This window comes from Leopardus geoffroyi, chromosome D1, assembly GCF_018350155.1.
Source record: "Leopardus geoffroyi isolate Oge1 chromosome D1, O.geoffroyi_Oge1_pat1.0, whole genome shotgun sequence".
In the NCBI taxonomy this organism is placed as follows: Eukaryota; Metazoa; Chordata; class Mammalia; order Carnivora; family Felidae; genus Leopardus; species Leopardus geoffroyi.
The window spans coordinates 55584540-55596727 of NC_059329.1; the positions used below are offsets into that span (position 1 = coordinate 55584540).

At 56.7% G+C, this 12188-nt stretch overlaps 1 protein-coding gene across 4 annotated transcripts in view; it reads left to right on the plus strand.

Moving 5' to 3' along the window:
* The window catches only part of LRRC32 (leucine rich repeat containing 32), a 28681-nt gene extending 21922 nt beyond the window's left edge, over nucleotides 1–6759 (plus strand). For all 4 annotated transcript variants that reach the window (XM_045483915.1, XM_045483914.1, XM_045483916.1 and 1 more), the window contains one exon: nucleotides 2734–6759. In XM_045483915.1, coding sequence (XP_045339871.1) covers nucleotides 2734–4638 — 1905 coding nt within the window. In that variant the 3' untranslated portion in view covers nucleotides 4639–6759. The remainder of the gene's footprint in view (nucleotides 1–2733) is intronic.
* The last annotated feature ends 5429 nt before the right edge of the window (nucleotides 6760–12188 follow it).

The following is a 12188-nucleotide window of genomic DNA, read 5'->3' on the forward strand; positions in this document are numbered from 1 at the left end:
CAGAGGCGAGATGGGGGTGGGATAAGATGGGTCCCAGTACAGTGCCCCCCATACAGCAGATGCTCGGCAAATGGTACCATTTACTGTGATGCAGTAGTCAATGTGGGTGCTGGGCCAGCTGAGGGCCCAGTGATCAGAACTCAGCCGGCACCAACAGGAAAAGGAGCTCACACTGGTACCCTGGAGCCTCTGACCGTCAGAGCTGGGGGAAGCTCACCCCCCTGCCCTGAGCCTCAGTTTCCTGAGGGGGTACAGCAGGGTAAATAAATGAGGCAAGGGGTCTGCGTACTCCGCCATGGGGCCTGCCACAGAGCTGGCGCTCCGTGACAGCCGCGGTCATTGTGTTCCTTTTGCTCTTTCTTCCTTAAGTCAGGATGGTCCAGGGAGCTGAGGATGGAGGTGAGGCCGTGCCTAGTGGCCCGAGCTGGCAGAGAGGGTGTGAGGGAGGAAGGGGCAAGAGACGGGAAGGGCTGGCAAGGTGACAGGGCTGGGTTTCTGGTTCGTGGGGGCACCCAACCGCGGGTGTATCTGTGGGTCTCTGAGGCCTCCAGGAAGCTGCTTCGCTGGAGGTGGTAGGAGTGGTCACTGGGCTGCCTGGAATGGGGAAGAGTCACACAGATGCCTGATGAGGACCCTCCCCCCCCCCCCCACCACCACCACCACACTCACCTTGGGGTTCTAGGGAGGAAGCTGAGAGCTGGGCCAGGCAGGGGGCTCCCAGGCTGCTGTTCCTGCTGTGTGGGCTCAGCCACTAACTCACTGTGACTTTGCATAGGTCACTGCCATCTTCAGGTTCCGTCTCCCCATCTGAGAAGTGGGTGGGCCAGAGTCTTTTTACTCTAATGGGCTTTGAGTCCAGTTTGAATACATCGACTCTCTTTTTTTCTTTCCTTTCCGAAAGGTGATTGATTCAATCCCTCAGACCTTTACTAAGCCAGAGATGTCCGTGACTCATTCATTAAAAAAAAACTGATTGAGCCCCTTTTGTGGGCCAGGTCCAAGGCATCCCCATCAATCACACCAGTCCCTGTTAGCTCTGAGCTCCCTGCGCAGCAGGTCCCACACAGACAGTCACAATCTGGGGCCAAAGCTCTGAGAGAGGGAGCACCGGGGGCTCTCTGGGCCGGGGAGAGCCCAGAGGAGACCCAACCTGCCCAGCTCAGTATGTTGGGCTCACTCTGCAGATCTGGGTGGGGGTGGGCCTAACCAGTGCAGGGAACAGCAAGGAGAAGGCCCAGAGGTAGGTGTGGGAGGGTATGAAGGGCACTGCTCAGATGTTGTCACTGCATGTGGGCTGGGCAGGAGTGGGCTGGGGGGAGAGGGGACAGGCTGGCAAGGGCTACAAACAGTTTTGAACCCACTGAGGGTCCTGGACTTTGCCCTGGAGGGGATTAAGCAGAGGGTGGCACAGAGTTTGTTTGTTTGTTTGTTTGTTTGTTTGTTTAGCAGTTGCCAGGCATTTGACTGGTGGAGGGGTCAGAAGGGGTCAATGGATACAGAGAACCCCGGGGCGGGAATAGGCCTGAACTGGGTGGTTGTGGAAGTCAGACCGTTTCCTGGGAAAGGCTGCATTCCTGGGGTCCTTGAAGGGATGAGAAGGGGAGACTATATCTGCACAGAAAGCATTCAGGCTCCAGAAGGCACATGCACTAGAAGGACGGAAGTTGGGCCTTTGATCGTGAGGAGACCCGGGCTCCAATCCCAGCTCTGCTCCTCATCGGCTGAGCGATCCTGGAGCCTCTCTACCCTCTCTGAGCTTGGGTTTCTGTAAATAGGGGTGATCATATCTGACGGGCTTGCTGCTGCGAGGCTCCAGTGAGACGAGGGGCCTGCATGTGCTAAATAAAATGTAAAATGCTGAGTTGGTGCTGAGGAAGGCTGTTAACTTTCTACATAAGAAACCAGAGCGATGATGTGATTTGGTAAGGCTCACACAGCAAAATCGTATTCTTGTCACCAAAGAATGTGGATTGGGACCCCGGCCATCTTGCCCCCTGCTCCCTACCCCTGTTCCCATCTCCAGAGGCCAGTCTGGATCGGGCCTTGGGAAGCAAGGCCACGGATGGAGGTGGGGCAGGTAGCAGCAGCAGAAAGGAGGTCTCCTCTGGGGATAGGCAGTGAGGAAGGCAGGCACTAGGACCCGGAGCTCTGCCCCCTGGAATGAGGTCTGAGGGTAGGAGGCCAAAATGAGAACTAGTGAGAGGAGTACAAATTGCATTTTGGAAACATTTCTCCCCACATGGTTTCTAGTCTAATAGCAGCCGGGTAAATTTAACTCTCTGGGCCCAAAGAAGGAACCCAGGATATGAACCAGGAGTCCCGGCTATCAGCTTGGCCCTGTTGTCCACTGGCTTGGGAATCACTCTAGGTGAAATAGGGTTCAGTTTCCTGTAAAATGGGATAATAATCAATGTAGGGTGTTTTGTTAGTTCATTTGTCCTCATATCTGTCTGTTATTTCTGTGTGCATCCATCGAACTTCCTTAAGTCCCTCCCTGATGCCCAGCACAGGACTGAGTGCCAGAAATGGGAGCAGGGGGCAAGATGGAGATCATCCAGACATGGGAGGATTAGGCTGGGGTGGAGGAATGTGGAGCCCTCGCTAGGTCTGGCTGGGGTGGGGGTGGGTAGGAGAGGGGGTCGAGTCCTCCTTTCCAGATGCTGTGTCTGGTTCCACCCCCCACTGCACCCACTAATGCCCACTGCTCTCCCTGCCCTCCCCGACCCACCCCAGGTAGACAAGGAGGTCTTGTGCCAGGGTCTTGGCCTGTTCCAGGTCCCCTCAATGCTCCCGCTGGACATCGAGGCCCTCGACCTATCTGGAAACCAGCTGCAGAGAATCCTGGCCTCGCCCCTGGGCTTCTACACGGAGCTTCGGCACCTGGACCTGAGCACCAATGAGATCAGCTTCCTCCAGACGGGTGTCTTCCAGGCCCTGCCCCACCTGGAGCACCTCAACCTGGCCCATAACCGCCTGGCAGTGGGCACCGTGCTGAGCGCCCCTGGCCTGGGCCCCCTGCCACATGTGACATCTCTGGACCTGTCTGGGAACAGTCTGTACAGTGGCCTGGTGGAGCGGCTGCTGGGGGAGGCACCTGCCCTGCGCACCCTCTCGCTGGCAGAGAACAGCCTGACCCGCCTGGCCCGCCATACCTTCTGGGGCACACCCGTGCTTGAGCGGCTGGACCTCCACAGCAACGTGCTCATGGACATTGAGGACGGTGCTTTCGAGGCCCTGCCGCACCTGGCCCACCTCAATCTCTCCAGGAATTCTCTCACCTGCATCTCTGACTTCAGCCTCCAACAGCTGAGGGTGCTTGACCTGAGCTGCAACAGTATTGAGGCCTTCCAGACGGCCCCAGAGCCCCAGGCTGAGTATCAGCTCGCCTGGCTCGACCTGCGGGAGAACAGACTGCTCCACTTCCCTGACCTGGCCGCGCTCCCGAGACTCATCTACCTGAACGTGTCCAACAACCTCATCCGGCTCCCCACAGAGCCACCCCAGGGCGGTGAGGGCATCCATGCACCTTCCGAGGGTTGGTCAGCCTTGCCCTTCTCGAACCCCAGCCGGAACTCCAGCACCCACCCCCTCTCCCAGCTCTTGAATCTGGATTTGAGCTACAATGAGATTGAGCTGGTCCCTGAGGGCTTTCTTGAGCCCCTGACCTCCCTTCGCTTCCTAAATCTCAGCCGAAACTGCTTGCGAGCCTTCGAGGTGCGGCGTGCGGGCTTCCTGCCTTGCCTCGTGCACCTGGACGTCAGCCACAATGCACTGGAGACGCTGGAGCTGGGCCCCGGGGCCCTGGGGTCTCTGCGGACACTGCTCCTACAGGACAATGCCCTGCAGGACCTGCCCCCCTACACTTTTGCCAGCCTGGCCAGCCTGCAGAAGCTTAACCTGCAGGGGAACCAGATCAGGCCTTGCGGGGGGCCAGGTGAGCCTGGCCCCTCGGGCTGTGTGGCCTTCTCTGACATCTCTTCCCTCCGCATCCTGAACCTGGCGGACAATGAGATGGAGGTGCTCCGGCCGGGTGCCTTCCTCCACACGCCGCTTACCGAGCTGGACCTCTCTGCGAACCCAGGGCTGGATGTGGCCACGGGGGCCTTGGCGGGCCTGGAGGCCTCCTTGGAGGTCCTGGCCCTGCAGGGCAATGGGCTGGCCGTCCTGCAAGTAGACCTGCCCTGCTTCAGCTGCCTGAAGCGACTCAATCTTGCCGAGAACCGCCTGAGCCGCCTGCCTGCCTGGACGCAGGCTGTGTCACTGGAGGTACTGGACCTGAGGAACAACAGCTTCAGCCTCTTACCAGGCAGTGCCATGGGCGGCCTCGAGACCAGCCTCCGGCGCCTCTACCTGCAGGGGAATCCACTGAGCTGCTGCGGCAACGGCTGGCTGGCAGCCCAGCTGCACCAGGGCCGTGTGGACGTGGATGCCACCCAGGACCTGACCTGCCGCTTCGGCTCCCGGGAGGAGGTATCCCTGAGCCTCGTGCGTCCTGAGGACTGTGAGAAGGGGGGGCTCAAGAATGTCAACCTCATCATCATCCTGACCTTCGCACTGGTCTCTGCCGTCCTCCTCACCACACTGGCCACCTGTTGCTGTGTCCGCCGGCAGAAGTTCAACCAGCAGTACAAAGCCTAGAGAGGCCAGAGACTGTAGAACGGCCCGGCCGGGAGCCCCGCCGGGTCAGCTGGGGAGCCAGAGGCACGGACAAGGGCGGGGACCGACCCAAGGTCACACAGGGTCTGAGAACTCTGCTCTCTAAATCCCAGCCCAGGGCTCCTTTCCCTGTATCCCGCCATACTGGCAGGTGACCCACTTCCCAGGCCACACATGTGGTCCAGCTGTGGAAGCCGGAAGTCAAGCAGTTTCAGGAGCGACAGAAAATAAGGTCGACCTATCCAGTCAACGAAACTTCGCCCGGCATCTGTTTTGCACCACATCCTGCTCTGGGGACTGGGGACGCCCGGTGACTGAGACACATCCCTGCCCTCAGGCATCTCCCGGCCCTGGTGGGGAGGTGGTCGCCAAGCCAGGCAGTGACCACACGGAGTGTGGAGATCCAGGGCCCCAAAGCTCTCCAGCCCCAGCTGGCTGAGTCCTGGGGCTCAGTGGCGAGCTCTGCCTCAGCAGGGCCGGAGCAAAGGAGGGGCGAGACCCAGAAGACTTGTCTGAGCCGGTTCCAAGCAGACTGTTTGTCACATCTTCTGATAATGACTTGCAGCCTCTCTGGAACATGAAGAGCTTGTGACCGGAAGAGAAGTGGAGCCGCATGGGTCCGGCTACTAGGCGGGCTGCAGCGGCTCCCGGTTAAGAGGCGGTTGCCCTGGGTTCCGGCCGGGTGGTAGACCATCCCATTTCCCACTCCAAACAGGCTCTTTCCCTACCTGGCACCCTCGTGGTGCCCACACTAGCCCAAACACCGCTCCAGCCCCCCAGCTCCTCTGCAGGCATCTGCAGGCATGCTGTTCAGTCCCAGCCCTACGCCGGCTGGTGAGCCAGGAGTTAGAAGCTTAGGTATCTGGTTCTGTTTTGCACCAGGCTCGGCAGCGGTGACACGTCTGCCTCTTTTCGACAACCGTCTGAGGTTGGTCTTTTATCCCATTTCACCAAAACTCCAAAACTCTCCCTTCAGGGTCCTCCAGCTAAGAAACGACATAGCTGAGATTCAGACTCAAATCCTCCTGTCTCCAGGGCCTGACCTTTGCCACTGTGGGGGCTGTAGGCCGTTAGGTGGACAGGAAATGGACCCACAGCGAGGGAACAGGCCCTGGGGGCATCCTGTGCCACATATACCCACCCACTCCTCTCCCGCCTCTCTCCTAGGCAGGTAGACACAGGCCCTCCCCTCCTCCTCTGCCTCCGTTTCCCTTACTCCCTCCTTTGCAGACTGGTGTGTATTCACCTTTTCCTGTTTTGCTCTTGTGTTCCCTCTTCCTCCCCTGAGCGAAGTCCTGAGTTTGAGACTATTGAGTCCAACCTCCCCGTTGCACAGATAGGGAAACTGAGGCTGGGGAAGAGAATGGAATCTGCTGAGAGCTTCACAAGTCGGTGGCAAAGCCTGTGAGAAAAAGTGGATTCGGACCTCCCTGGGGGTGTGAGGGGGGTTTAGGGCTTGGACCTGAGTGATTCCCTTCTCTCTCAGCTGTCCTATCACAAGATAATGCTGGCTCCAAACTCTTTCGGGTCCCCATCAGGCAGGGACTTTTTCCTCTTAGACAAATGAGTAGAAATACTCATCTAGGTGTAACTCCCTCTTCTTCACACCCATGGAATCATGGGCTTTCCAGGGAGCCCTGGGGTCAGCCCAAGACCCTGTTGTTACTGTCTTCACCATCTTACCCATGCTTGGCCCGTGGTCTGGCTCACGATGGTGCTTGAGTGAGACAATGAAAACACCCCTCTCTCGGCCCCATTTTATAGACAAGAAAACTGAGGCCCAGAGAGGGTCAAGGACTCAGGGAGTCAGTGGCAGAGCCGGGGCTAGAAGCTGGTATCCTGGCCCCAGCCTGGGGCCCTGGTGGTATGTGGGACAGCCGGGTGGATCCAGCCCTGGTTGGGATCACAACCACAAGTGGTCACTGCACATAAACACTCTTCCTCAGGCCTGGAGGGCGGGGCGTGGGCCCCTTCGTGCCTGATCTTCGAAAACACTACGCAATGCTGCTCTCACCTCCCAGGAGCCAGGCCACAGCCCTGGCCTCGGGACCAGCTCTTTGTATAACCCACATGAATGTATTAAAAAATAATTTGGGAGAAACAGCGTGGCCTGCCAGCCTCCTCCTCACTGTGGGTGATTGGCCTCATGGCATCCGCTTGAGCCCTGCCCCCTCTGCTTCCACTGCGGGCTTTGGATCCTCATGGCTAACCCATGGAGAGATGGGCTGAGGGCTGTTGAGGGGAGACTGAGGCTCTGGGTCCTCACCGCCCGGGACCTTGGGGCCTCAGCCCTCATTCCCCTGCCACACCTCTGACCCTTGCACGCAACAAGCCCTGACCCGGCCTGACCCTTCCTCCTTCAGCAGCTCCTGTTCTTACCCTCTCTCTGTGCTCACGGCCCTGCCTCATCGCAGAGCCCTGCTGTCTCTCCCGCCCACCCTCCGGGACCTTTCACGGGCCCTTCATTTTCCTCCCTGTGCAGCCTCTCCCCTGTCTTCGCACATTCCTCTCACACCTTGGCTGTGTTCAAGTCTGGCTTATCTGAAAGATAGTAAAAGACCCTTAAACTGCTTTCCCTTTCCTTCTCCTACCTCATAGGTAACTGCTTGGTGAAGTAGCCCCCCTCTCCCCTCCCTTCTCACCCAGGAATGCCATCACCCTCATGATTGTAGCCACTCCGTTGCTCCGATGCCCACATCTCTAGCGCCAGCCCCAGTCAGCCCTGAGCATCCGGCCCTGATACCCAGAGGCCTCCCCAGCTGGGGGAGAGCTAATGTTCTCCCGGGGGCCAGAGAATTGAATCGATGGTCAGTTGAATGGATGGCTGCAGTTCAAGACCGAGCTTAAAAGAAGACCATGGGAAGGGGGGCAAGGAGGAGAGCATTCCTGGTTCCTGGAAGGGAGCTGGAGGGTGTGGGCTGTGAGGTCTGGGGGAGGGGACAAGAGCCACCTCACCTGGGGTGGAGGTGGGGGACAGGTGAGGGGCTCTGAGGTAGAGTCCGGAGGGCAGGCAGTTACCCCACCCCCCACTTCCCAGACCCCTGTGCCTGTCCTCATGTGGACCCATCAGCCCTTCTCAGCTGCCTGACACCCAGACACTATCCCCTTTAGAAGTGCCTTCTCTTCCCTTCTTCCTCTCCCACAAATTCCCACTTAGTGACGCTCCACTTCCTCTGTCCTCCAAGCACCCTGGAGATTTCTCCACGGTAGCTCCTCTGGGCTGTGACCTCTCACCTCAGAGCTCCTACTCCAAAGGCAAAAAAAAAATTTTTTTTAAGTTTATTTATCTATTTTGAGAGAATGAGACACAGAGTATGCGAGCAGGGGAGGGGCAGAGAGAGAGGAGAAAGAGAATCCCAAGCAGTCAGTGTGGAGCCCAATGTGGGGCTCGAACTCCCAAACCGCAAGATCGTGACTTTAGCCGAAACCGAGAGTAGGACGCTTTAACCCACTGAGCCACCCAGGCGCCCCTCCAAAAGAACATTTTATGTATATTTTTATTTATTTTTTATTTTTGAGAGAGAGAGACACACACGCACAAAGAGAGTGGGGGAGGGACACAGACGGAGGGAGACACAGAATCCGAAGCAGGAGCCACGCTCTGAGCTGTCAGCACAGAGCCCAATGCAGGCTCCAACCCACGGACTGCAAGATCATGACCTGAGCCGAAGTCGAACGCTTCACTGAGCCACCCAGGTGCCCTAAAGGAAAATCTTAAATGCCTATTTCATAGATGGGGCTCGTGGCGTCAGAAGGCATGTGACTCAGTGCCCTGGCACAGACCACGTGCTCAGTGAAGGCGTAAAGGAAGGCAACAGCATAGGCTGAGCTCGGCCCAGGGCTCTGCAGACCTCCAATCCAGCTGGAACCCACCAGGTCCCTGACCCCTTTTCCTGGCAAACAGGGGAGTTTGCTCACCTGGCCAAGACCCCCAGCAAGGCAGAAATTCCTGTTTTCGGCCAAACAGGGACACAGCTGCCAACTAGGTCATCAGAGCATCCGGCAAGTTCCAGGGAGAGGGGAGGCCCCTGTCCGCCCACGTCACAGCCTGCGTGCCAGGTCGCCCAGCCCGTTCAATTCAGTAAGCTCTTGTGGCATTCCCCGAAGGCACAGGGCCCCGCAGCAGCCAGGCTCGCAGGCCAGGCCGGGCAGGAGGGGAGGAAGGCAGCACCCACGGCCCGCAAGCTGCCTCACCTTCTCAGTCCCCTGTGCTGTCACCCCTGCCCAGGGCCCAGGAGCCACAGTCTGCTCTCTGTGCCCCTGTTCTTCAGGGAGCTCACAAGGGCCCTGCGCTCCGTCTCTCTCTGGCCATCTCCAACCCGGTGCTCAGAGCTGATAATTATTGAGCACTTCTGAGTCAGCCCTGCACTGAGCACTTAATGTACGTTTGTTATGTGCAATTCTTACCATCTTTGAAGAGACTTCTATTATTATCAGCCTCATTTTAAAGAAACTGAGGCTCAAGTTCCCGCAGCCGTGTAAACTTCCAGAGCCGAGATGGAACGCAGGTATGTGCTGCTCCAGAGCCAGCCGTCTTAACCATGGGGCTGTCCACCTGCCAACACCAGACTCTCTCCCGCCTCCTCCACCTAAAGTGTCTCACCTACACTGACCCACCTGCCAAACTCTTGTTTCAACCCCTGCCTGCACCACCTCTTCCGGGGAGTTTGCCCTGATTTCCCTCCACAGCCCCAGGCTGCTGCGGGCCACAGGGGGCTGGGGGGAGGGGCGGAATCTCTGCCTGATCTGCCACCAGACTAAGAGCTCCTGGGGGGAGATTCTACCCAGAATCCTTTCTGTGTCCCCAGGGCCCGAGAGCTAGCACAGAAGGAGAGCTCAGAAAGCTCTTCCTGAATGCATGGCCCCCACCCTTCAGGACTTAAAAACTTGGGATTAAGACCAGTCCTCAGAAAGAGAAGGGGGTGACAGATGCAGGGGACACAAGACGCAAAGGAAGAGGCAAAGGAAGAATATTCTCTCAACACCCCCTACTTCCCTCCACTTTCTTCTTGTCTCTGGGACCCCGTCTTATCTCCTCCTTCTCTTCCTCCTCCCCGCACTCTTCTACTCTTCTCCCTTCCCTCCCTTGGTCATCTCTCCCGCAACCCCTCTCTCCCTAGAAGCAGTTGGGGCTGTGGTGGCTGAGAGTGGGGAGGGGCAGAGGGGAGGGAGGCCCGAGCTGTTTATAGGAACGGGAGCAGCTCCATCCATCAGCTCTGTTTGGAGCGGGGAAACCAAGCATAATAAATACCTTGGCTCCTCCCCAGCTGTGCTTTTCCTGAACTTGGCCATTCGAATTTCAAATCTCTCTGGCCTGCTGGTTCTCAGGACCCAGCTCCCACCCCACCCCACCCCACCCTCCTCCCACCTCCCACCAAGCTGCCCTGGAAAGAGCCCTGCCTCTGGGGCCAGAAACGCAGGGCTAAGTCTAGGCTCTGCTCTGGGAGTGAGGGCAAGTCAAGCCACTTGTCTGTGCCTCCATTTCCCCATCCCTAAAATGGGGTCACAATCACTGCCCGAACGCGTGGTGCGGTTCACGGGTTAGGCCTGAGTAGCTTGAGCACCCGCTCTGTGCTGGGCCCCCAAGGGTTCCTGGGAACAGTCGGACAGGGCCACGGTCTATTGGGTGGAGGGAGGGGCCACACCACAGCACAGGCAGGAAGTGGTCAGCGCCATGAGGGAGGTCCAGATTTTGTACTCGGGAAGATTGTTTGCAGCAGGGAGTGGCCCTTCCAGCTGGAGGAGTGAGGGGAGACTTCGAGGACATCTGGGCTGGCCAGGCCGGGAAGGGTAGGATTTCAACATGTGGAGCCCGGGGAGAGGTTCCTCCAGGCAGAGCAAACGGGAGCCGGCAAAAGCCGGGTCTGGGTGGGGCAGAGAGGAGGCTGCCTATGCCAGCCTCCCCCCGCCCCCCCCCACCGCTCCCAACCGTGTCTCCTCTGATCCTTCAGCACCTTCCGCCCCAACCTTGCAGCCTTCCAGAATCTTCCTTCCCTCCCTGGAGAGCTTCCGACTCGTCCAGCTCTCCCAAGTTGTGGACGTGTTCCTGGAATTCTGCAGTCATGTCCCCACGCCGCCCCCACCCCCCCTCAACCACCCTAGAAAGTGGAAGACCCAGATCAGGGGAAAAGTCATTGGCCCCCATAGCACATGTTTCTGGAATGAATAAGGGCATAAACGAATAAGGGAATGAATAAAAGAGTGAGTCAATGAGAAAGAGAATAAGTGAGTAAGTTACTAAATTCAACTGACATTTCTTAAGCCCCGGCTACACTCCGTACTAGGTGCTATACATATACCACCCCTCCCCTCGGGGGGCTCGCTGTTTATTGGGAGAAATGGGCGTTCACACACAGGCCGGCACACACAAATAAGGACAAAATGGCCAACTGTGAAGAGTCCCGTGAGAGGACAACCACAGGGAGATGTCATTGAGACGGGCAGACAGAGATGTCCTCTCGGAGGACACCACCTGTAAGCTGAGCCTAAAGGAAGACTCACATCGAGAGAGTGAGTTAATAACACTCCTTCTGGCCTCTTCCCCTCACTCGCGGGAATTTGCCAAAATGCCCAGGAAAGTAAGAGCTGCACTCTAGACCCCGAGGCCAATTTTCACGCACTGAAAGGAGCCCCTGACACTGGGACCCTCTCTGCCTTCTCTCCCTCTCAGTGCCTTGACTGTCCTAGTCTAGAATCACGGAGAAAAATAGGGAAGGCCACATATAGATTGGTGGGAGGGATCACCAAGGGAGGGGTCCCAGGAGCCAAGCATTGGGAGGGTAGGGGGGGCTAGATGCAGGCTAAGAGTCCAATTCCAAAGGCCCTCGCTGTTTAATTTTGATGCGGGGGTAGGACAGGTACAATGGGCTTGGCTCCCTCCTCCATTCCGGCACCACCCATATTAGCCTGCACCGACCCTCCTTTTTCGTCCTAGGTAACTTATTAACATTCTCATCTCCTAGCCTTCTGCGTATTGTCTCCATAATTATCACTGACAGATACATGTAAATTACATGCAAATACACATATGCATGCACATTGTTATATAAAAATAGGATCACAGTAAATACATTTTCCTACATCTTGTTTTTACTCAACAATACTGCAAGGAAATCCCCCCCTAAACCAACTGATATAGCTCTGATTCATTTTTGACAATACCTAATATTCCGTAGTGTGAATATTCATAATTTATTCAGCTGTGTATCAGTGGAGGGACATTCACTCTTTTATATTTTCTTGCAACTATAAGCCTGCTGCAAAAACATCCTTGTTCAGATGCTCATGGTCTCTGGGAGTTGTAGTTCTGTCAGATAAGTTCTTACAAGTGAAATTCCAGATCAAACAGATAGATATGAAATATAAGTTATGTCAATTTTAATAAAGCTTCATTTAAAAGACGGTAATGTTTCACCTTTCTGTCAACAATTTATGAGAGTATCTTTTTCTGCACCTCCCTGCCAGCAACGCAGGTGGTAGCTACAGGTATAGAATGGTCTCTTATTGCTACTTTATATTTTTTTTAAATGCTT